The sequence below is a fragment of the Poecilia latipinna genome, unplaced genomic scaffold (genome assembly GCF_001443285.1).
Source record: "Poecilia latipinna isolate Pla-1442-1.1 unplaced genomic scaffold, P_latipinna-1.0 Scaffold981, whole genome shotgun sequence".
In the NCBI taxonomy this organism is placed as follows: domain Eukaryota; kingdom Metazoa; phylum Chordata; class Actinopteri; order Cyprinodontiformes; family Poeciliidae; genus Poecilia; species Poecilia latipinna.
Window position 1 is genome coordinate 14,612 of NW_015113597.1, and position 26,514 is coordinate 41,125.

The window sequence follows — 26,514 nt, forward strand, 5'->3', positions numbered from 1 at the left end:
CGTTCCGCATACCTCCTTAAAGAATCCGTCTTTCCGGTTGTTTTCGCTCGTCTGTTTCTGTGCCTATGTTATAGCCTACAAAATGGCAGTCTTAGTGGCAATCAGCTTCCCCCGAGAGAATCCATTTGCCTCCTCCTTACATCCCCGATGCCTTTTGTTCAGCCGTCTCATCAGCTCTTTCATAAGAGGAAGCTGATATGAGCGTATCAGTCATCAGGTCCCGTCCCCTCTACGAGCCCTGGGAAGTTTTAACACCCAAATAACGTACTGACAAAGACAGAGCAGCAGGTCATCGTACAAATCTGCTGAAATGGGTATTTGTCTTAACCCTGCTACTGAGAAAAACCAACGACAAAGTGTATCAATATGAAGAAGAACCCACTGGATTTACATCAGGAGTGGCGGAGCTATGAAGTGAAATGGATGTGCTGAAAAGAAGGGAAGCCTTCACAGAGTCGACTCGCAGCAGAGAACTGGATTTCTGTTCAGTTGTCTGTAGCAATTTCAAACCAAAGCTTTTCCCCACCAATCACCTCAGGCTATCTTAAGATTTTGTATCCCATAAGCTACAAATCCAGCTCAAATTTGTAACCCAGAGCTGCCTTTTTTTTTTTTCTTTCTTTGCTTATTTGTTTGCTTCTTTCTGTTTCTTGCTCGACTGACCGGCCGGCCGCCACAATAATTTCGATCATAATGAGGAACAGCTTCGGCTAATTACCTAACAGCTGTATCTCGAAGTTAATCATACGTTTACATTCCTAGAAATAATAAGAAGTCCCCACTCTGAGGGTGTTCCTCCTAGTAAATGTGTTTTAATAGCACTAAGTAATGGACCTCTTATCTCATTTGTGTGCAGAAACCATCTGTTTAAGCTACAGATTGTGCTCCTCGGTGAATACATCATGCTTCCTCTTTACTCTCGGAGCTAATTAGTATCCGGAGGCGGTGCGTGTGCTGGAACGCCACTCGCTACTGGCCGGGCTCAGGCAGATCCCAGGAAAACCTTCCCATGAAATCCCTTTCGCTTTAACACAGGGATGACACCAAACAGGTGCGTGTGTGTGTGTGTGTGTATGTGTGTGCTCCAGGACAGAGCGTGCAGCCTTCACCCGAGGTCTCTTTCTTGTGTGTGAAAGCCTTCTTGTGCGTATAGCCTCTCGCTGACACTCAGGCCGCCGGTTTTGCACATTCAGCCGGTTGTGTGAACCCAGCGGAAACAACGACATCCGTGCATTTTAATTACCGTCACACCATCGCATTAAAGTAGTGATTGGTCAATTTTTATTTATTTATTTATTTATTTATTTATTTATTTGCTTTTCACAAGTGGTGACTGGGCAGCGATCCCAGTGGGAGCAGACAAAAGAGAGCTGCAGCATGAGGCACAACCAGTCAACCTGCATGCTACCACCATTATCTCCCCCATTCGATGGAGATTGTCCGCTTTCATTTTATTTCAAACAAATCCTTAGTCCCTTCTCATTCTGGATTCATGTCCATTAATTCCCCTTCATTGAACTTTCTGTCTTTATTATGCTCCACTTTCCCCTGTTTCATTCAAGATAGCTTAGTGATTTTGATAAGCCTGAAGCTACTTTCTCCCCCTCTTTCGTCTGATAATATTGTTCAAATCTGGCTTTTGTCCATTCAGACAATAGCCTTTGATTTTTACCTCACTCTAAATGGGAGATATTGATTCCATCCTTGTTTTTTTTTTCCTCATAGTTTTTTTTTCTCTTTTCACCATGTGCTCCCCTCATCATCGCCCCTTCTTCTCATTGGCTCCCCACTGCCTCTGAGATCGTTTCTGATAGTCTTATTGCTTACAGCGGCATTTAGCGCACTATCATGCATCTATCATTTCATTCCACACTCTCTCTATTGTCCTTTAACATCCTTTGTGGCTTGCAACAACCCTACCGCACACATATTTCATCTTTCTGTCTTCATGAGGATATTTGCATTGAGTTCCATTCCTTTCTCATTGTTTTCCACATCCTAACCCTGACCATTACCCTAAAGCTAACTGTAAAGCTAACCACTATCAGTACATGACAAACCCTAAAACAAACCTAAGCTTAATCCACACCTTAGTCCTAAACATAAACGGTAACCCAAAAACCATCACTATTTTTTATGGTTGTGTGGATCTTCACACCATATTATTTTTATTTTATTTTAAAAATTGAGCTTACAACATTAGAATTGCAAAAACACACATACTATTCCTGAAGTAAAATCTGATAGAAAATCTTTACATTAAAGTGAAGACATTTTTTTGATTAAATCAAACATCTTTACATATCTCTTGCGCTATGGATCATATTGGGAACAAACACTGTCTTTGTGTGGCTGGAAATCAGCCGACATAAAAAAAATGGAGTTCAAACAGACCTAGACATCAAAGAGAAGTCTGTTTGATGGGAAAAAAGATTTTTTTCCCACTTGCTCTGAAGTGTAAAAACAAACCTCCTTTAAACCCAATTTCAAATCACTTTCTCGTTGGATTTATTCTTCCTATGTCAGAAAATAAACCTTTTTAGCTCCAGTAACAGTAATTTATTCTTCCGCCCCATTGACGAAGAACTGAGAAGGAAAAAAAAGAAAGAAAAAAAAAAACCTTTTGAGTGAAATCAAATTGCCCTCTTGAAACCAAGATAGAGGTCCTCAATGCTGAAAAATGATTTAAATGTCAAAATGTGCAGTTTCAGAATATGGGAGTCTTTTTTTTTTTTTTTTCTTTTTGGCTCTGAGCAAATACATGGCTGAATTAAAAACTGCACACTGACACAGCTGCTGTGCTTCCAGTAGAGAAAATTTCTCAGAAGCAGCGGTGTTCTGCTTTAGTGGTAGCAAGAAATGACTTTTTTTTTTTGCTGGGACACAAAGTGATGCCACGAGGGGAGGGCAACTCCTTCTGATATGTGCTTTAGGCTGCCGTCTGAGTGAAGATCTGTCTAAATGACTGAAACTGACAATCCCTCTGTCAGCTGTGTGCCACTGAAGCGTGCACACGGCGGAGCAGAGAGAACAAATGTAAGGCTGTGCGGCGGCGCGTCGTGTCCGAACCGCTGAGTGACTGGCGAGGGGAAGTGCAGAGCAGCTCGTAGGAAAACTCACAACAAATCAGAGCTGGGTGACATGAAGGCGTGCACCTGGAGACCGCGCTTCGTGCCGAGAGACTCGCTTTAAGACGGCTGGAGCCAACGTCTCATCTGAGGTCTCAGATGAGATCTCCTGCCTGTGGATGCTTTTCTTGCCCAAATATTCCTGGCACGGTCAGCCTCACTGGACAGCTTTAAAAGGGAGTCTTTCCTGTTTGGAGTAACCGGACAGATGGCTTTACTGTGTTCATCGTGGCCTTCTCCAACGTTTCTGACAAAAAAAAAAAAAAAAAGCTTTGATCAGATTGTCCTTTTTGTATTGTTCACGCTCAATTATTTTTTTCTCAGTGCATCATTAACACCGCTGACAGATTGAGAGTGTGACCCAGGCAGGGTTAGAGGACAAAACGAAACAAAACAAAAAAAAAGTTTGTTTTACCCACTGCTGGTGTTGTACAACTCGCTGAAAGTGCTTTTATTTGAGCTTACATGCTGATAATTCAAACAGTTTCAGCATGAGAGCTCCCTAAATGTGCCAATGAATATTTCATAGTGTGCTAATTTAGAAAATAGACAAAACAAATCAGGCAGTGAATGCTGATTGCTCTCTGAATCTCTTGAAGGAAAGAAGACTGTTTTGAAATTCACAGTAAGAAACAAAAGCTAAACGCGGTGCCACGCAGAACAGAGAAGAAGTCAGGCTTGTATAGATGCTTTTGTGTCTATATTTTTATACCATTCATGTGATGTAAGCAATAAAAAGTACATATGATGATATTTTAGCAGAGAATCTCTCTTTTTTCACTTAAAAGTGTATTTTTTTCAAAACCTGCTCATGGAAGCCATTAAAATCAGGTTAAATTGTAAAAGTACAACTACTTTAACTTTTTCTCCATTCATGAAGAATTGTGTTTAAATGCTAGGGCAAAGCAAAAGATGTTGAGTCCATGAAGATGGACACGTAGAGAGACGTAGTTTCTGAAAAAAGCTTCTTAGTTTGAATTATTACATTTTCAAAACGTAAAAATAAACAAAACAAAACAAAAATAACAGAGTCCTCTTACAGGACAGGACCTCTTCCAGTAGTGCCATGAATTTTTCTACAATCATCCTCCCATCAGCTTCCATGTCCCTGCTGGGAAAACGCATCATCAGAGCATGATGCTGCCACCACCACGTTTCACAGTGAGGTGAGGTGTGTTCCAGGTGAAGTGCAGTGTTCACCCAGAACTCTGGACGGGTTGCAAAGTGCTCTCTGAAACGCTGTGTTTTTTTTTTTTCTCTTCATGATGCTGTTTTGTTTACATCACGGAGGACCAAAAGGACAATCTGATCGACACTTTTTAATGTAAATCACATAAAATCCTAATCAATTACATTCCCATCTGTGGTTGTGTCAAAACTTGGTGGGCTACGCGTATGTTTTGCAGTGTGCTGCACAACGTACATCTAACACACGTAGTTAAGGTCTGTGGGACTCATACGGGTGTCTGGCTGGAAAATCGTGCATACCTCGGTTTCCTGTGTTTTTAAAAGAGCCGCTGTTCCATGTCCTGACCTCTGCTAAGTCAAGTGTGAGCCTCACAACCTGCCAAAACATTTCTTGTAGGTCATGTTCATGTTCACACATTAAGGGGAAATGTGCAGACTGTTGGAGGGCAGAAAGAGGAGAAAAACATGCCTCAAAGGTCCAGGGTGGTATTTTTGTGTCACGCTTCTCTCCAGTCTGACTTTTTGACATTTTGAAGAGGCTTCTTCTCCTTTAGTTTGAGGTAAAACGCTGTCCTTTAATCTTTTTCTTCATTATGCAGTTTACCAAGTCTGGATGGGATTTCTGAAAGGAGATGTGTGTTACCTCCAACAAAGCCGGAGTAATTAGGACAAATGAGGCCTTGGGTTTCTCTTTGTGTGCTTATTTCTGATTCAAGGGCTTATTGTATGATTACTTGTGTGGATTGGGGGTTTTGTTGCGTGAGGCTTCCTTAACGGAGATCAGAACCGACGCCTCTCTCTGTGCATTTTTCCTCTCAAGAGCTTCTCTTTTTTTTTTGTTTGTTTTTGGCTTGTTTCCTCAAGAAAATCCAAAAAGCTTTCTGATGCAATTCACAGCAGAGATGGTACCCAGCCAAAATTTGCAACGTCCCAAAACCGAGCTCCTGTTTGCGGCAACAAACTCCAAACGCAAAGATCCGGTATCCAGCGGAATCCAAACTAGTTATTTCTTGGAGGAAGAGGACACCCCTGCTCAGATGTCAATATTATCAGCTTTAACTGGCAGACTTCATCAAATAGGTGGGATGAGAGAAACCGAATCCATAGAGAGGCTGTTAGGATAAAGAGAGTGGAAATAAGGTAAGTGTGGTAAAAAGAAAAAAAAAAAAGAGAAAAATGAGGCAGGAGCACACGTGTGTTTCAAGGACAGAAAATGAAGATGCCTCTCTTTACAGATGACTGACAATTGTGTGTTTTGTCAGATAAAATTTCATGCAATATCTGTCTGCAATTGGTCGCACTCGTCGCCACTCATGGCCACAGTTGCACAAACCAGCGGTGCTGTGTACATCAACGCCGGCGTTCCTCTATCCCAGGGTGCTATAAATAGGAGGAGAGAAGCCCGCGGCTCTCAATGTAATGAGATTAAACCAAACCAGCCTCAGCTTGCACTGTTTTATTGAGCTTGATTTCAGTTTCTATTCCATATTCCAGTATGTATATTGAAGATATTGATTGTGGCTGCTGCCTCTGCAAGCTAAACCGAGTCCACGGAGGAGCCTTTTTTGCTCAGGCATCAGTGTGTTGTGCTGGTTTGGGAGGGCGTGCATATGGGGTGGCAGATAAAGGCACAACCGAGAGATGAGTGATAATGGGTAAGACTCGTCTTGCACCCTGTAGGGGATGGCACATAAAGAGGCGCTCATCATCGTGGTAAAGTGTTTGTCACCATGCAGGAGCGTCATGAAGCGTCAACCTCTGATTTGAAATTAAATCTCCTGTTTGCTTCTTGACTTTTTTGCAGCTGTTTTTCCTCTCTCTCTCTCTTTCTCCAGTGGAAAAACAAAAGCCAACCGCAGTACGTAATTCTCCCGCGCTGCTTTCGTATAAAGGCAGACGGCGAGTCACTTTGGCACAATTAATTGTGGATGCCTGTGCATGAGCATGTGTTTGGGTGAATGCTTCCTTTTGTGAGACGAAAAAGTGTCTGGGGACACGGAGAGTGGGAGACGTGCATTCTGTTTAGACATACTGCTGACTCTCGCAGCCCATATTCCCAAAGTCTGACATTTTCAGACGGTCTGCTAGACTCCGACTGCTATTTCTATCACAAGCAGGGCTCATTACCCAGTCTCAGCGTCTTCCTCCATCATACCGCCATCAGTTATGGAGAACATGGCTCCACATGTTCAGTCAGTTCTCTGCTGATAAATATACTACAAGTCACTAATCTACCACTTCTGTTCCCATTAGCAGCAAACACTGCAATATCATAACAACGTGGACAGATGAAAAAGGAGAGGGAGAAAGACGGCAGCGCAATCTATCTTTGGATTTAAACCCACCGTGAAGATGACAGGAAAACATTCGTCACTCACAAGCTTTTATTTTTTATGGCTTTCGGTTTTTTATTCTGTCTGAATTCGGCAACCGGTCGATAAGAGAATGAATAGTGGCGCTGAACTCTGTTCAGGTCTCTATGAGACAAAACATAAGCAAAGAAATAGCAAAAGTTTTGTTTGTCACATGAAGTGAAAAAGGAAAAACAACGCAAGCGAATGAGGGTAATCAAAGTTCTCTTGCTTCAAAAAGAGAGTGAATCCAAACGAGGCACAAGAGGGCAGGGAGCAGCATGGCATTAAAATGACAGACAGATTGACTCATCAGACAAGCTCCGCTTTAAGGCAATGGCCCCGAGGCAGTTTCACCATAAATGAATCTCTACTGACAAGCCTGCCTTTTTCCTACTAATGCAGTCTCATTGCTATCCAGGACAATCATGCTCATTTCCTTATTGTTCTCTAACTAAAATGACTGTCCCAAGCAGTGCCTATTATTATTATTTTTATTAGCATTATAAGAGCAAGTCAAATGCAGTTCATTTTGTCTAATTGCTTGGTCTTTTCCGGGTACACTTTGTGAATAAATTAATGCAAAACAAAATAACATGACAAATAATTCAGCTTAACTGAAAATTATGTTAGATTTTTACTTTTTCTTTACTATAAAGTATGCTATACTTATTTAGGTATTTTTAAATGCTGATAATATAGATGTGGACAAATATATATAATTGTGGGGACACATTTGTTTTAATGAAGAATTTTTTAAATGAATGAAGTCAAAACATTTTTGACATTTATACCCCACTTTGCACTTTTCTTAAGCTAATTACATTTGAAGTAATTTCTAATTAGTAATTCACGACTTTTTGTTTCCCTGGGGTTTAAATATGATGTGACACGTTGGCTGGTTTGTCTTATCTGCTGGCCAACAGGCAGGATGATAAGCCAAGTTTTTTCTTTTGTCACCACATTGAGAAACATGGTAAGTGTGGTAAAAACAATGTCAGGCGCTCACTGTTAGAGAACTGCAACAAAGAGTGGCATCTTGACATCACCATGTTTCCAGAACAACCATCAGAAAACATGCCAAACATCTGTTTGGGGTCGAAGATCAGCTGCTTCTGTCCTACATTCATAATGTAAACAGGAGAAGTTTCCTATACTCGTTTGGTGCTTTAATTGCAACTGTGCTTTGGTCATGTGAGACTAAGACTGAGCTCTCCATGTTGCTCTGGACACCTCACCGTTAAGTGCGGTGGAGGATGTGTAATGCTGTGGGCCTGTTTCTATTCGCTGTGAACTTTGGCAGAGTATGTGACGTTATTGAATCAAAGTCTGGTAGTCAGTGGCCATATGTCTTTGTAAACAAGATAATTATCAAACACATATGTCTAAATATAAATAAAAGCTAGCTCTTCAGTCCTGACACATAAATCTAGCTGAAAACCTGCTTACCGATTTGTGAGCTGACAGCAGGAGTAGCACTAGCAATGAAACATGCACTGAAATTGGACACACAAAAAAAGTGTTTATGTCAGCATGTGCTTAAGTAATTTTAAAATACCAATCAAAACTTTCACTTCCTATTTTGGTCACATTGACATATCATATTATTTCCATTCTGTGATGCTTTAAAGCTTTAGCTAAATTTGACCTTGAGAGTATCTCTGTCAGAGTTCAGCCGTGAGGGTCTGGCAGACAAACAGACTTCAACATAGAGATTAAATCTTTCCCCCATAGCGCTTATGTTTTTACTACTTTCTTTTTTCAGACTGCGACCGAACCCTTCTTTATATTAAATCTCTTTCCTTCACTGAGTTCCATCCAAATTTAATCTCAGTTTTAAATTGATCTCCTCACCAGAAAACAGGAGTAGAAACTTTAAGGCTGTTACAATTTGCTTTATACTGTTTTACCACCATTGGCAACATAATCTGTCTTTAATAAAAACCGGAGTAATTGAGTAAAACCTGCCTCATCATCTGTAACTGAATTGACTTTAACCCCCCCCAAACATAATGTATGCATAGTGCTTTATATCAAGTAAAACAAACTCGCTCTAAAGACTCATTCTGGATATCACAACGCACATTAATGAGGAAATAATGCACGCTCAGATGTAAACATGTTTGATCCTGCTGCAGATTTACAAATTAAAATGTGCACTAAAGCAGAAATGTGCACATGCCAGCTCCCTCAGAACTCTAACAAGTCATCTGTAAGTTTGAGAAGATAAAATCTGTTTCATTTGCCGTTCTCATTTCCCAAATTATAACCAGAGGAACAAACCCACTCAATGAAGGAGACATGGAACTGAGGCAGTCGACTTTATAAGTCCAGAACAATGTAGCCTGCGGAGGCAATACAGAAAGCATTCAAAATTACAACTGAGGTGACAACAGTTAAATGAGCATCGATACAAGATTATCCTCTGCTGTGGTATGTCTGATGGGCAAAGCCTTTATTGGATCATTCGCGTTCTGCTGAGAGGATCAGGAGATAAACACAGATGTACAGTTGGAGTATGGCCTCTCTTGGCTGTTATCTTCAACAGACTTCGAAAGCCTAAAATGGCACTTGTTTTCTGCCAGAGAATCAGAATGATCTATTAATACTTGTTCACTTTGTAGAGTTGTGAAAGAAAAGTTCTCTTGGTCTTGATAAGTCATTTTTAGACACAGGAAAACAGCCTAGTTGAGTTCACTTTAATTCAAATAAATGAATCTGAATCTTGCTTATGGCTGCAAAAGTCTTGTATTTTTATTCTGCGGATGTGAGGTTTTAACCTCTAACCATCTCTGCCTCTGTTCCATTGACAGAGGATGTAAATGTTCTTCCTTTTAAAAATAGCAAGGAAAACTGTAAGCATGTTTTATGCATATTTCAAGCATTTGGGCCAAAGAGAAAGAACGCTTCCTCAGTGAAATTTCACCTATATAACTCTGATGTCAAAGCTTGGAAATTTTGCTGAAGTCAGAATCTGTTCAGATTCTGCAAGAAATTCGACATGCGTCTGGTTGCTTTGTTACCTTTGTTTCAATTTTGTTTTTAAGTGTCCACCAGTGGCGAGGTCAGACTTTTAGTTGGTTATCATACTTTTTTTTTTCCACAGCCATCATAACATTTTTCCAGTCTAAAATGTATTAGCGCTAAATGTTTGTAAGCTTCGTCTCAAATAATGTGTTGACCGTAAAAAAACATGATGCACTGTGACATTCATGTTTAATTCAAAGCAGTGGTGTGCGTCGTAACAGAGCTGCTAGCATGCCTTTAGATTCTTAATGCTGTTATTTAAAAATGGATATAATGACTCTGACAGCTGTCACATGACAATTGAATTATCATCCGAATCTGTGGATCCCCTCAGGCCTAAAGGGTGGACTGTGGAGTTCAACCCAAAAACTTTTTTTTTCCCCCCCCTCTTGTTTTATCCTAAAGCTGTTAGATTTTAGGCTTCCTTCACATCGTTTATCTGCCAAAAGACATGGCCTGCTGGTGGACACAGTGGAGCCACATAAATCCTCCTAAGAGCCATGTAATTCCCTGAGGGGTTAGCTGAGAACATAACAGGCCTGAAAACAGATCAAATAGTGGACAGGCAAGTGGCTAACATGCTGGCAAGTCAACTTCAAAAGTGTAAAACTGTCAGTGTTGTCCTCTCAGCTCGTCTCTGTCAGAGCTACCCTCAAAGTGTCCAAAAAAGAGGGAGGTGTGACTTTATTTTTAATGCTTAAAAAAAAAGAAAAGAAAAGAAAAGAAGAAGCTCACAGCACGACGTCGAACACCTAAAAGAAGGAACTATGTGCAAAACAGATAAGCAGGAAGAAATTGCTCAGCCTCATGTTCAGGCACAACATCGACGCGCTACGGTGCGATTCAGAGCGTGAAGCTAAATGGTCCATTTCACATGTGTTCAAATCGACCTTGAACACTTTCACGCTTGGCTGCACCGTGCCCTGCATTTATTTTTGCATCACATTATATCCGTAATTATCTATCATTCGGGGGTAATATTCGGCAAATCGCCTTTGTTCTGGAGAAACGACTGTGATGATTGGGATGCCAGGGCTGCTTATTAGGCTGCAGTTCATATCTAGATTGAATTCAATATGACAGAATGTGAAATTGCAGAAATGATATGGACATTTTTTGTCTCATGAAATTCAAATCAGAGTTTACCCTCCCACAATAATAATAAAAAAAAGGATTCTGTTTTCGCATTTTACAGTTTTAGTTTTTCCAGATCATCAGACAAAATATTTGTCTCAGACATGGGTAAACTAACAGGTTTCCAAAGTAACACGTGTATGGTTGCACAAGCCTCATCCAAGTCTGATTAGATTTGTAGAATTAAAAAGAATCACTGAAATGGATCTAAAAGAAACAACACATCATGACCAGGTCTAAAGAAATCAGAAAAAAAGAAAAATCAAAAGATCAAAAGTCCAACAGGTGAGAATCATTCTCCACAAATAAAGAAAATATGGAAAATTGGTACCAGGACAAAGATGCCAACCTACCTACAGAGCTCATCTAGGAGGTCATATGGAGACCCGATGCAACATGTAAAGCTCTGTAGACTAATGACACACTAGTAGAACTTCTTGGCTGGTGCGAGTCCAGTTTCATTATTTCAGTCAAACGTGTTGGCGATAATGTTAAAGGTTTGAAACAGGATGACCTGCTGTAACTGGAAGAACCAGGAATTTAGGTCTCTTCCAGAAAACCCCGAACGTCGCCTAAAGCTCATCTGCACTTGCGTTATGCAGCAGGAGGAGAGTGATCGAGAGCGACTTGGCATGGTCCGGATTTAAACCCTACTGAGATGCTGTGGGATGACCTTAAAAAAAGGCCCGTCGTGTTTTAACAGCTCTCAAATGGGGCTGAATCAAAGCAGTTCACACACGGAAGAGAGGGGCAACATTCCTTCACGTAAATATGTAAGACTCATTGTCAGCTAAGGCAAAGAGTTTTAGGTTTTTACTTTCTCGCATTGGTGCAGATTGAATTAAAGAGGCTTTTTTCCTCTAAAAAACCCCCATCAAGTTAATATCTGAAAATTGCTTTTTGTATTTGAATATTATTTTCTAATTATCTGAAACACAATCAAGTAATCCATAAGAGGGAAAATACATTTTCATAGATAGATAGGTAGATAGACAGACAGCAGACTAAGTGAAAACAGGATTACATTAACAGTCTGATGGTGGAGAGGAAGGAACAGTGCCACAGTGACATAAAGGTAGCTCCCGATGACTCACACCTCTCTCTCTCTCTCTTTCTCTCTTTTCCTTTTCTTCCTCTCTCTCCCATCTGGAATAAAATAAAAGGACCAGCAGCTCCAGCCTGCAGAGAGTCAGTTACGGGTGATGTGCTAAAAATACTGCCCCTCGTGTGGGCTGGTTGGGGAGGACGGGCTGGTGGGGCAAAGGCACGAGGAGCCAGGTTTATGGGTTTTGGCTGAGATGCCCGTCCTCTCCCCACACTTCCCTACTGCTCGTGTCGGTCCTCATCGCCTCAACATCACAGCGTTGCACTAATTGGAGTTTGTCAGCACACCCCTTGACTTTTTAAGAAATCTGGTCACTTCAATTAAAATCGAGTTCATTGCGCCTCCTTTAATCTCTCTGATCCATGTCGCTTCCTTCCATAAAACCTCCCGCTGCTTGCATTTCCTCCATTAAACATCAAAAGTGAATCAATATGATAAGATTGCCCTCGCTCTTATAGCACGTTTACTCTCCCCCCTCGAGGAGTTTTTGTCTCTTCGCTCCCAATTTATCTGGAAGTGAGTAGCAGGAAACCAAACAGAGCACCTATTGATTACATCTCTCCATCTGTCATTTCGGATGGTTCAGTTGATCCATCTGTTTAGCTCAGTTTCCGTCTCAAGTGGAGGAGAAATAAAGTGCAGCGCGTGTAACTAAAACCAACCAGCAAGGTGGAACAATGCCCATTATACGACTTGCACTGGTTCCCTTGCCCTGCTGTTTTGAAACTGGAACTCTGGTTAAGATAAAAAAAAGAAAAACACTGGGGTTCGGGAGTCACGACTCTAAAATACTTACATTTCACACTCAACAACCGCTGGGAATGCAGGGTGGGTGGGGGCGGGGGGGTTACATTTACATATAGAAGGCAACAGATCTCGATGGAGAAATAAAAAAATTTGAAGAGTGACTTGGGAATTGGAAAAAAAAAAGTGTTTCTGCTGTTGCTGCTTGTACTTTACTGAGCTGTAATGAATCATTTTTTGAGAGAAACCAGTGAGAAAAGAGAGAGAAGGAGAAAAACACGAATAGAGGAGAGACCCATATATAAAAAGAGAGAGACAGAGAAAGGAAATAACCATTCTGTCAATCTAGACCGACCCTGTTGCCCCCCACCGTATAATATATGCAGCAGACAACAGCAAAATAGCTGGCAGGGAGTACAGGCGGTGAATTTTTAAAGAGGTAGATTCCAGCTTTGAGGGTTTTTTAGAGAGACCTCAAAATGCTCAGTGTTCCCTGAAAAGAAAAAAGGAGCCCCCCCCCAATTTTAGGAGGTTATATTGAAACAATCTTTGATGCTCAGACTGAGGATCAAATTGTTTGATTTCGACACATTTAAACTACGCTGACGCCTGAAGCGACTCCTCTGACCTCAGCCTAATTGAACATGTGTTTTACTTCACGATGACAGCATGGAGGCAAAGAGGCCAACGCGACGAGTGACGAGCGAGGATGACTGCTTTTCAAGCTCAGCACAGCGAGGATTTATGACCGAAATATTGCATTTGATGACGTCTTAAAACACTCGCTGTGAGTTTGCATAAGATTATCGTGGTTTATAATTACACACACAGACCCACATTATATACATTGCATAATATTTGGTACACATCACTTGGTCAGTTGCATCTCACTAGCATTTTCCTCTACAAACTTTAGCTGGATATTTGACCACTCATTTTGGCAGAGTTTATTTAAATTGGTTAGTTTTCTGTGCAGAGTTGATTTTAACCAAATTCCCAATGTGGTCAAGTGTTTCGTGGGGGCCCTGTTAAAATACATAACTGGGTCCAAGCTTCAACTATCTGACCCAGAATTCAAGGACATCACAGTGTTCGGAAATCACTAAGGCTCACCCTACTATAACTGGAAGACGCTGGAACACCAGCAGTCCCACTGGCCGTCTCTTCCACCCGAACCACTGGGAACTAAACTCCGGAGGTGGTCAAAATATTCCAGTGAGAAATGTGACACTCTCTCAAGAAGCCCAATCAGTTTTCACTTCCTGTTATGTAAACAGATGGGACTTAAGTTTGTACGTGTTGTGTAAGCAGTCATCAATCCTGCAGCACAAATTATTTTTATGCTCGTTATGCAAGAACTGAAATTTAATCTCAAATGCGCCCTACTGGTGAAGTAATGTATGTCAGTTTTCAATAAAGTTTTGCACTCTTATATTATATGGAATCATCACACATATAGTGGTATAATCCAAGACATTTTGTTCTGTAATTTTGATGAGTAATAGCCTATAGAAAAAGAAAGCCCAAATTTCAGTATCCCAGAAAACTAAACTTCTTTGAAAAATGTCATTATTGGAAACTCATGGTGTCTTAGCCTAATCAGCTTATTAACTCAAAGCACCTGCAAAGGCTACCTGATCCTTCAAACAGTTTCTCACTCTGGGTCAGTACGCTGCACAGTCATAGGGAGGAGTGCTGACTTGACAAATGTCGAGAAGACAGTCACTGACACCCTCTGCAAGGAGGGTAGGTTACAAAAGGTCATTACTGAAGAATTTGGTTGTTCTGTATGAGAGCATATCAGCAGAAATATGGAATGGAAGGAAGACGTGTGGTTGAAAAAAGTTCACCAGGAATAGGGAGAACCCGTAGCCTTGAGTTGATTGTTAAAAGAAACCCATTCTAGAAGAGCGAATACACAGAGACAGATATTAGACGTGGATTACAAATGCTGCATTCCATCTTCCAAGCCTCTCCTAAACCAGAAACAGGATGAAGAGTGAGTTGCCAGTGAAACTGGTGCATTGCACAAATTGGGTGGGGTAACGGAGTTCATTAAATTCACCTCAAATCAACAACTAGACTGGTTAAAGCTTGGACATTTCCAATATGCCCAAACATATATAAAAGCTGTTTACAGATGGGTAAAACAGGCTAACGTTAAGCTTCCAGAATGATTTCCCCTAAGTCACGACTGCAGCTTTATTGAGAATTTCTGAGCTGTGCCAGCAAACCAGTCGAGTGAAATGAGCCGTACTGTTTGTAATAAGAAATAGTTAAATATCCATCCAGGTTTATCCCAGAAGCTTGTCAAAGTCAATAAAAGGAATGCATTTGCGTAATCAAAACCTTGTACATTTAATCACAGTTTTAAAACTCATAGAAGTTGTTTGCAAAAAAAAAAAGGGGGGGGGTTGATAAATCCTTAAAAGCTCCAAATTATTATGTCTAGAAACCTTGTAGTTCCTGCACAAAATAACCCCAGCAAAACACCGGAATGGAAATAAATCATCTGCATTTTTTTTTTTTTGGACTTCATTCGTTTTCATTTGCATGTTAACACTCATCGCCTTTGAGTCACAGAGTAGGTCGTGTCACAAAGGTACAACTCAACACAGCCGAAAGTTGAGCAGCCTGTGAAGCAGGCATTGACAGAACATGTCGGTCTGCACCTGAGGAGAGACTCCTGAAAGCTTCCAGGAGTTCAGAGATCTGCTGATGTGAAGTGACGGACGCCTCCGGTGGGTTTTGAGGAAGACAGAGTAGAAAACAAACAAACAAAAAAAAAAACCCCTAGCAAAGCCCAGGTTCCTTGAGTGAGTAAAAACACAGCGCTAAGAGCAATGCGAGTGAGCCACCAGGAATCCTGGTGGAATTTATTTATTACCGTGCTCTTTAAAGAGGCATTGCTGTGGCTGTGCTTTCAGCATGTGGAGGTCCTGTTGCTGTGCAGAATCAAGGCTCATTACCCCATCCAGTGTATCCCATGAACTAAATCCCTTTCCTGTGGCATTTGCCAGGTGTATGATAGCAGCCAATCCCTCCGGGCTCTTCCTGAAAGGGATGTGTTTTGCACTTTCACAGTCTGTGCCCGGCTCTGTTTGGCAGGCCGAAAGCTAGGTTGGTTATCCTGTGGGCAGGATAATCTGCTGTAATCTGTCGCTCTGTGATCTGGACGGGGCGCAGCGAGGGGCTGGACGAGCGGGAGAGGCCATGGGTGGGACAGCCGGGGGGTGGAGGGCACACACTAGGGAGAGTGGAATCAGGTCAGGGCCGTGACGCTGGGAAAAACACTGACTTGTTTACACTAACTACATTATCAGACAAGAGCGGAATAAACATCTGCGAGTTCATTCAGGTTTTTTTTTTCTTTCTTTAAGATTAGATTTTTCACACAGTCTAGTTTTCCAGTAAGAAGTGGATCTCTTTGCGACATTGGTGACTTGCAGAGTGAGAGCGCGGGGGACGGGGCTGAAGTGGATGTGAATTTTCATCAGGGTTAGCAACGTTTTCATTTATTATCTGAGAAAATACGCGTGACTCATCAAAGACTGACGCTTTTCATCCAACTGGGTGAAGGAAGAGTCTTTCTCTCTTCCACACAATGTTTCACAGAGAAGTATTTGAAAAAAGGATGAAACTGATTCTGAACCCTCGAGATTCAGAGTTTCATGAACATTCGGAAAGAGTGAAAAAAAGTCCAGAGGCTCAATTTCTTGTTTGCTGAGATTTTTCTGATTTCAATAACAAACCCCCCCTTTTTTTTTTTTGAAAGCTATAGTTTCAACTAGCCATATCCAGGACTGATAACTACCCGACCCTCTGAGTCAAAAAAAATAGAACCTGTCTAACGACATGATGTAGGCTAAAAGATATAAAAACCCAAAGCATTAGGCACCGTTCTAAATCAAATTCAAGAGCAGAAGGAAGAATAATAATAATGGAAAGCCAAATTACACAGTGAGAAACATGATATACTTAAGGAGAAAACCTGGAAACAGAGGTGAACCTTCCCAGGAGAAGTGTGCCAACCACAATTACTACAAGAGAACATCAACAACTCATACAGGAGGTCAACAAACAAAACAAAAACAAAACTACAACAATGCAAGCTTCAGATAACGCCACTTTTCATGATTCTACAACAAGAAAGAGACTCAACAAAACGGCATCCGAGGGAGAACTCTGACGGGAAAATCATTACTGAACCAAAAGAACACAGAGTCTATTCTTACATTTGCCAAAAACATATTAATGAAGACTTTGGGGAAAAAATTCTGTTGACTGACAAGACAAAAGTGAATTTTTGTGCTTTTTGTCCACCACGCCGTCTAATTCATGCAACCGTGTGCTGGGAAGAATTGCTAAAAGGATCTTAATGCAATAGCTTGATGAACTTAATGAGCATTCAGCAACAGGAGCCACAAGAGTCAAATTCATGGTTGTTAAGAGAAGTTTTCTTTTCTTTCATTTTTTGGAGCAAGAGATTTCTTGAAAGATGATAAAATATTAATAGATTCCAATAAATTCTGGGATTTTAGAGCAGCTGCTGACCAACGTGTCAAAGTCTCATTAGCAGAATTCCCGGGGCTCCCTCCGACTGTTTACTTCCGCTCTTTTGTCCTGTGTTTTTCCTTCTCCCCCATGCATGTCAAAGGATTATTTCCTCCACTCTCCATGTGGCTACAGTGGCCAGATGCCCCTCTCTTTACTCATGCAGAGAGGCGCCAGCATTCCCCTTGGAGCGCCTGCTCCTTGTGCATCCCACTGCAAATGTCGGCATTAAATTGTAAGCAGGCTCGAGCGTGGCTGCGTCTCCTGTGTGTGCCCAAGAAGCACAAAGGGCAAGCTGAGGCAAGTGGACATGGTGAGCCCGATCTGGACGTGTCATTTGAGATGTGTCCGTTGCTGGAGTGCTGCCCTGAATCGTCCCCTGGCTGAGAGTGCTTCATAATAATGATTTTAAAAAACCCCCCAAAAAAACACACTAATGTACTTTAAAGTCATGAGGATGACTCGAGCTTGACAACAGAGTACAGCCGTGATTATACGGTCAACCTATAAAAGGAGCGCACTTTCCCAATTTGCAAGTCCTCCCTCCTCTTCCCTTCCCCCCTGCCCTCACTGCCTCCCCCACAGTGGTAGCAATCAGCCAGGTGCTAAATGCCAGGGTGAGGCACCGCTCATGGGTGGGGTGGGGGCTGAAATTGCACGTGGAAATAAGCATCTGTGCTTGCTTGGCAGTGTGGGAAGCGGGGGAAGGAAATAACTGTCATTCTCCACCGAGGCTATGGATTATGTGTGTATGTCCTGTGGGGAAAGACCACGGGATGGACTTAGGCAGGTTAATCATTAACTTAGTGAACTGAGAAGAATGAAGGCTGATGAGGGGGACCAGAACTTATTCTTTTCTTTCTTTCTTTTTCTTTTTTGTATGTAGTTTAAATGAATGAGGACTGGCTCGTCCCTTCAGAGGAACTTGATCATTAGCAGGGAGCAGTGAGAGGCAGAGATAGAGGAGCTGACACCAGCCAGACAGTTGGGAATTAGCTGATCTGGCAGCCCTGCCCTCGCCAGGGGCTTCTCAGTGATGGTAGTTAATGAATAATCAATGGCAAGAGAGGGTCAGCGGAGGGGATGTATGTAAATCTCCTCTACACTCTCATATAGACTTAATAGTTTAATTAAACTAATCGCTGTATTGACTCAGGGCTCCAAAGCCCCTTTGAAGCCTGCTGTATTAATGACATGAAATCAGGCTCCCTCTTTTGTTGCAGAAATGTGTGCTGAGAGGAGACTAAATGAGCCGCCGCCGCCGTTGCTGCTGCTGCTGCTGCTGCTGTTGCTGCTGCACAGTCCAATTTTCCCCGGCTTATTCTGCATACAAAAACTCTGTGTGAGAAAACGCACGGGGGTAATTTAATAATCACGCCAAATTCTAACCTGCACAGAAGGCACCCTCAGCCAAGATATTATGCGCCGCGATGTAACCATGTCGGAGCACATGCGGCAAATGAACTTTACATTTTCTGAGTCAGTGGCTGTGTTTCTCAGTCATGCAAAAGAAGCCATATTATCCATTATCACAAAGCTGTCTCTGGCGTGCGTCAGAGATGCCTTTCAGGTAGCATGGCAACATGGGAGACGGCAGCTTTAATGTGTTCCTCTGCAACCAGACGGAGACAGTTTGTTATCTTCCACAAGGAGTCAGTCTATTGGCACAAATCCCCAGTCCCTCTGAAACCTCTGATTATCATGCGATTGTCCACATCGATACACTCGCATGATGAAACCAGCGAATGGGGAGAGCATGTTCCTTGCAAAGGCATTCACCAACTTTTGCATGCTTTCTTTTGTAATAACGACAAAATACGATCCATTTTGTTGAAATTGCATGTGACAAACAGACACATGAACTAGTAGCTGTGAGGCAGAAGCGAAACGAAAGACGGTTTTCAACATTTGCTTCCAAGAAAACAAACAAAAAAAAAGTTCTTGACAAGAGGAGCAGTAATCAAAGAAACACCCAGGAGGCCCATGGCGACTCTGGAGAAACTTAAAAGACCCACACTTCAGGTGGAAGAATCTGTTAAATCATGTTTTACTGTAGTGTTTTATAAAGAATATTTTAAAACAAAGCAAATTTCACAAAAGTACTATTCAAACAAATTGTAAACAATGCAACAGATCACTGAAAGCACTGTTTTAGAGAGTAGGGGTTGCAACCAAAATGTCCCAGTCCACCATAGACGTACAGCCAGAGTTACAAAGGACGACTTGGATCGAACCACAATGCTGTGCAATCCTGCAAAAAGCATGCAACATACACTCATTTTTTTATATTTTATATTTTTTATATTCAGCAGCAGGCAGGAGATGCCTTCTCAGCACAACTTACATTGATGAGACGTGCATAAAATTGCTAGTACACTTGTTCTGGGGACAACTGACAGATAAGTAGTCTTTTATTATCTGGCGCTCATGCCTCTCTGAGCAACAGCCCATGTGGTCCATATCAGAAACCGCCACTGCAATTGGACAAAAACTTCAGTCTTCAGATTTGAAAAAAAAAAAAAAAAAAAAACACCTACAGCGTAATCCCTGCAAAATGGGCTTCTTTATTAAATTCCTTCCTTTTTTCAGATTTATGCGCCACTTAGAGGTTTGAGTAAATGTTGAAAACCTCAAAAAAAAAAAAAAGAGAAAGAAAGAAAAATTCTTCTGGAAAGCACTGTGTATGTGACTTCATGCATTAAAGCTGAAGAGTTGTGGGTGCACCTATATGAGAAACAGTGAGGAGTGTTTTTGCTACAGTATTTCTGTGTGTGTGTGTGTGTGTGTGTGTGTGTGTGTGTGTGTGTGTGCATACAGGGGTGTGGATGAGTCACTTTCAGAGGTTTCATGAGTTAACGTTGAGCGGGGACTCTGTATTTAGCAGCAGATAGAATAATTGTCTCTTCATCAGCTCTCCAGAGATTACAATAGTAACTGTCAAGTGAATCAGAATTCTTGACATCTTTTTTAGTCTGTCATTGGAAGACATTGTTCAATCAGACTTTGTGTAAGGCCCTTTTTGTGTGCGACTTTCCAAGACGAGCTCTATCATCAATCCCCAGTGTGTCATATAAGCAAACGGTAGTTACCCTCGCTAAGAGAAAAAAGACTCAAAAGAACGGGTAAACTCCTGAATGTGCAAGGCAGGAGGAGAGGAGGAACAGCTTGACAAGGCATCTTATCTTCACTGTGTTTCTTACTGTGCTCATGCTTTAAGATGCTTGCTGAGAGGTAGAATTCATGCAGCAGGTTTTTTTTTTTTCTTTTTTTGCTGGAGAAAGGATGAAGATAAGGGGGGGAAAACAGACACTTCTCACAAGACATCTCATTTGTGCTCTTGTGTGGTTTGTGCAGAGTATATGGAGATGTGAGCAGCTACAAAAAAAAAAAAAAGAATAAAATAATAACCAGAAAAGGCAAACATAGGCACACTTTAAAATGTCTAATCCGTATTCCAAACACAAAGCAAAAGGTTAGTGCTGCAACCAAAAACAAAATAAGACCGATGTTTGGATGGAGTTTTCCACCACGATGGAAGAGTTTAAATAGACTTTTGTATTGGACTTAAAGCTGTTTGGAGCACTACTAACCTCTAAACCTACATGAAGATTTCTCATATTTCTAACAACTAATCTGTAACTTCACTTACTAAGGTTTAATTCTCAGAAAGTAACTACAGTGTGCTGAGTTGGAAATATTCCTCAGAAGCTTGAGTCATTTCTACAGTAAACTTAGCCATTATTTCTTATGCAACCTGCCTCTTTTATTTTTTTTATTTTTTTTTTGTTCTCAGAGGAAATTGCCTCATTCCCCAACATGTTGTTTCAAAATGTCATTCCACCAGCTTCTGGGGTTAATCAGGTTGCTATAGAGGTATTAATCAATGCCTGCTTTTATGAAAGCAATAAATTACATCTCAAGAGGCTGTGCAGAAAGTGAGCAGCCGGTAAAACTTCACATGTGCAGCGGTCGAGCAGCTGTAACTTTTTTTCTTTTAGTATTGAAGCAAAATGTTTTGTGGTCTTTTTAAAGAAGTTTTTTAGGGGGAAGTGGTATACAGGGCTCTGAAAAAGTGTTTTCCGTTATCCTCACACCGAAATGTTTCAAAACATCTGAAATTGTTTTCATATCAGCCCATGATCACTTTCTTAGACACAAAAACTATTTTCAGATCATGATTTTGTTTGATAAAGGAGAAAAAAATGATCCAAACTAACCAACCTCTATGTGAAAACCTTATTTCTCATGCCGTTATGTAATTACTGTGCTTTACTGCTTATTAGCATGTTTTTCCAAACCACAGCCAGAGCCAATTAACAGCTGTAAGAATCAAGAAATCACGTAAACCTTAGAGCCTGTCTGACAACATGAAGTAGGCTAGAAACACTTAAAAATATGAACATACCAAATATAAAAGACAAAAATAGTCAAAAACAAAGTTTCTGACATCTAGCTATCTAAAAGGGGTAACACAGCTATTTCTGAGGCTGACCAACAGGAACTAAAATAAAAAATGAAAAATCATCTTGATGATCCACAGAGAAAAATATTTTGGTGAGATGAAGGTAGCGTGTTTTCAGAAGCTGTGTGCACTGTTACATTTAGCGTTAACGAAATAGAGAATTTCCGAAGGGAAAAAAAAATCCTTCGGTCAAAAATGAGGGCTTTGGTGGCGTAAAGGTCTGAGGCTGCTTTGCCATAATGGATGAAAACATGAATTCTGCTCCCTTGAAGGAAAACGTTCGGCCTGTTTGTCATCAAGCCAACAACGCAAGTCAGCAGTTAAACTTCTGAGAAGCGAAAATAAACCTCAAATGAAGAGTTTGCTGTGACCTTGAACAGGTTGTTCCGGCTTGACAACCCTCCAGTGTTGCAAAATTAAGACAATTTTGCAAAGTGGATCGAATCAAAACTCCTCCACAGTAATGTCGAAGGCTCATTCTGTTTCTTTAAAGCAACAAACATGATGGCAGTTCTTGCAGTCGGTCCACCCCTCCGCTGGACTCGATGCTAACCTGTAGCCGACACAAGAATATAGCTGCTTTTCCCCAAACACGAGACATTTGAAAACTGCATGTATGTTGCATTCGTTCCAAACACTTTTCACAGCACTGTATGAGTTCATTAGTTCCAGCTTGAGAGTTTTAACCATTTATGGCTGCGATATAATTGGTACATTCCTTGTGGTGAATGCTATTTCCACGTCTAAATGCTGCAAAATGAGAATATTTAGGAGCCGGAGAGTCTGTTCACATCTACAGGCCAAATAAAATGCCTTAGGTGAACAAGGTTGTTGATGTCAAAATACAAAAAAAATGTTTTGGGGACAAACCTTGCACGCTCTTTAGCGGGGCATATAAACATTTACACAGGGGTATGAGTCAGACCCTTTTCCCCCTGATTTCCCCCTCGCCCTGCCCTCCTTTTAAGTTGTTTGTATATTCACTTCAAATCCTCGTTACACAGGCTTCGCATGCTTCTCTGTTCTAGCGCCTGTGGTCTGTTTCTCTCACTGATCGGCCTTCCTGTTGCTGCAGAGGAACTGTCAGCTGTGAGATAAGCATAGTCAGAGCGCATGCTTTGCGATAGGGGCAGTGGGGGGAGGAGAGAAACTAAAACACAAGAGAGGGCAAAAAGGGCTGGCTTGTTCAGAAAATGAATACATGATCTCAGGTTGTTTTTGGAGTGTCTGGGGAGTTTTGAGGAGGAAAACCCGCAGCAGACTGGATAATTCATAGGAAGAAGGTCCGGTTCCAGCATACAGGAGTGCTGGGAGTCAGTGAGTTGCTCTGGTGTGAAATATCAAAATCTCCTCTCCTTGGGACCTTAAAACAACCTGCACAGGAAAAGGATTGAAGAACAAAAAAAAAACAACAACAAAAAAAAAAAAAAAACTGGGAGCAAAACTGTGGATGTGAGACGCAGAGATCCGAGTTTACTGGGCCTGAGGATCACAGAGAAGGGATATGCATGTTGATAAACTTTGCCTCCTCCGGTACGACACGCGTGGGAGAAAAAGACTGAGGGGGGGATTGGCCCTTATTGTTGAATCTGGCTGTGGATTGAGGACGGTTTGCAGCACGTACAACTGGTGCTGCAGTCATGTCTGCCTGATACGCGTGTGCGCAGTGAAGAAGTGGATGCGTGGGAGAGAGGCAGCCATACAGGGAGTGAGACAGCCCGTTGTAAGTGGAGGGTTGGGGGAGTTTTCTTTAGATGGTCAGCCTCGGCAGGGCCAGAGCTGGCAGAGATGAGTCAGAGGAAGCTGACGCGACAGCTGCGGTTGTGGGAGAGTCCCGAGGGTCCACCTCATGCCCCCTCAGTCCTCACCTCACCTGTGTCGCCAGATGATCAATCACGCGGACATGCGGGGTCCGCTCTGTTTCGCCGCTTGAAACTGAACCGCAGCATTCAGGAGCGCAGATGCTCGTCTCATTGTACATGCAGGTACAGTTCACCAAGGCACTTATATTTAATGTGCCCCAGTTTTTTTTTGTTGCTATTATTATTTTACATGAAAGTAGGTACGCTGATCTTTGTGATCTTCTGCTTTAGTTTGGCTTGAAATGATGCGAACAGCAGTGCAATGTGAATATTTTAGATTTTATTTTTAATTCAGAGTGCTTAAGTCTGATTTAAAAAAAATACTCTGACTTCAGACAGAAACAAATAAAAGGGAGGATTAGCTTATGTAGCTTAGAGAGCGTCCCCCGGCAGACACTTTTGATGTGTTTTTCATTACAGGGGAAAAGTTGTTTAATGATAACTTGATCTGTTATCACATTTAAGGAGCCCTGTAGGGGGGAAGGAGTGGCTCCTAATTGGCCAATTTACAAGTATGAATTCTAAAAATATCAGGCTCTGTTTTAGGAATCAAACCGAGAGGCGCTCAAGGCCTTATTTGCTTTAGAAGCTTCACGCATTTAGGTGAAGTGAGTAGATGAGTTTCACTCTTATAAAACGAATGTTGGAGGAGCCCAGTAACACAACAAAGTATTCACCTTTATCCACACAACATTCAGACAAAATAAAAGTGACTGTAACAAATTTGTTTGAGCTTATGTTGAATTCTACATGCAGGAAAAAAAAAGTTATACATTTTGTCAGACAAACTGATTTCAATCTATACTGTGCCGCTCTGTGGACACAGAGTTTATTTCAGAGCTGCAAGATCCAGTCTTTTCATTTCTGAAAAGAAAAATGGTTTGAGGGATTCTGCTGAGGCCTGGTTTCAGGGTAACAGAGACGCGTAATTGAAAAAGTGTGGAGTTCCTTGTTCATTTGAGCTTTACTGTAATTGGGCAGTATTGCTATCTTTTTGCTTCCAAACTAAAAGAGGAAGAAAGAACTGCCTTTGAAAGCTCTAAATGTTTTGTGTCCTCTGGAACTGATGTGTTTTTTCTCTTTTCAAACACCGAGCTTCTATTAAAATTCAGTGCAGAACGCTTTTTCGTGGAATAGCCATGGATAGGACGCTTTTAATGATGTACAGCCCCAACCGGAGAGGCCCGGGTACTGTCCCCCACTTATAGCCCTATTCGGGTTAGAGTCCCTTGAGTAAAACATGGGTTAGAGTCCCAGTTAAACGACGTTTAACTAAAGTCCTACGGGGTTTGGAGTCCCAGTTGACGGCGTTTCAACTAAAAACCTAGAGGTTGGAGTCCTTGTCAAACGGCGTTCTTGACTAAAGTCCCAGATCGGGTTTGAGTCCCAGATAAGGACAGGGGTGTGGGTGTCGTCCCCCCTAGTTGAAAAGGATTGTGGGTTTTAATATTTTTATCTTTTTTAATCTTTTTTTTTTTCAAAATCTCTTTCTCTTTCTTACTGTTTATTCAATGTCACATGCTGTTTTTTTTATTATGTAAAGCACTTTGAAATGCCTTGTTGCTGAAATGTGCAAAACAAATAAAATTTGATTTGATTTAAAATACGTCATCTACAATGCATTCACGTGGATCCACTCATGCATACTCGGGATAAACAAACTGGCATTCTAGTCAGAGGAAGACAGAAGGTCAAAGGTCCTCAGAGAACCTTGAATGTGTGCAAGTGGTCTCAATCATTCATTTTATCTTCAGACCTTTGGGCTCTAAAACAGATCTCCACCCTCATCAAACTCCCAGTCATTCACATTCTCCAAGAAACAGCTCCAGCTACAGAGAAATGGCAGTTATTATTGCTCGGTTTGCTGACTAACGTGATTCCTGCTGAAAAATGACATGTCAGTAAAGTGTAATTGTCAGAGCAGCCCTGTGGCAATCTGCCAATTCCACGTTAGGGCAGACTCGCAATGATTTCTCAGGTCTCATTATCTCCTGCCTCTAATATTCCCGTTAAGAAGACGACAAACACTGCCGGCTGCAGCGTTGCTGGATGGGCATTCAGGGTTCCCCAAACACTATTTACTATCGCTGAGAGATAAGAAGTAGTAGCAAAACCACAACTTTTTTATTTTATTTTTTTATTTTTTTTACTTATATCAGATGTAAAACTAACTTTTCCTTCTTTTCTTCCCTCAGCTTCGATTCAGAAAATGGCCCGTCACCAGGCCGCAGTCCCATGGATTCGCAGGCGAGTCCTGGGTTGGTGCTTCACCCTTCTTTCCCCCAGAGCCAGCGGAGAGAGTCCTTCCTGTACCGCTCGGACTCGGACTACGACACATCTCCCAAAACCATGTCCCGCAACTCCTCCATCAACAGTGAGGGGTAAGGGCAAAACCGCTCCTGGGTGTATATGTACACACATACGGTAGTTTGAAATGATCTCATACAACACAGCAACTGTTGTAACTTTCCAAATTAGCCAGAAAATTACAATTATTTTTGCTTCTTTTTTTATTTTTTTGTAAAATAAAACTAACTCAAATTAAGAAGTGTTTCAAGCAGACCTTACTGCCAAAGAGAAAAGCCTAAATTCAGTTTCTCTGCAAATTAGAAGTTTGTGTATGACAACTAAAATAAAGTGAGTTTTAATACAGAAATGTTATATCATGAACTATATAATCATGAGAAAGATGCTGACTGGACAATTGTCCATCCCAAAGGAAACTTACCTACAAATGGGCTTTGCCAAAGAAAGATGTGTGGAAGGAAAAAGTTTGGAAATAAAAGATATGATACCAGGATGTTGAAGCAAAGCTCCTTCAGGGAGAAAGCTTCACAAGGCTGTGGAAAACAAAATTCTGAATGAGGAGTGGAGAGGCACAGAATCCAAATGGTTAAAGGCCCAGTGGGAATTTTCCATATTCAATTTACGGAGCCATAAAATGATGACGGTCCATTAT

General features: G+C 41.5%; 1 protein-coding gene across 2 annotated transcripts in view; it reads left to right on the forward strand.

The window, feature by feature from the left end:
• The window catches only part of pde4a (phosphodiesterase 4A, cAMP-specific), a 44,575-nt gene that overhangs the window by 4,520 nt on the left and 13,541 nt on the right, over positions 1-26,514 (forward strand). The window contains exons 1-2 of one of the 2 annotated variants that reach the window (XM_015050237.1): positions 22,833-23,678; positions 25,751-25,936. In XM_015050237.1, coding sequence (XP_014905723.1) covers positions 23,482-23,678; positions 25,751-25,936 — 383 coding nt within the window. In that variant the 5' untranslated portion in view covers positions 22,833-23,481. Of the gene's footprint in view, positions 1-22,832; positions 23,679-25,750; positions 25,937-26,514 lie in introns of those variants that run through there. The other variant, XM_015050236.1, reaches the window with a different exon arrangement.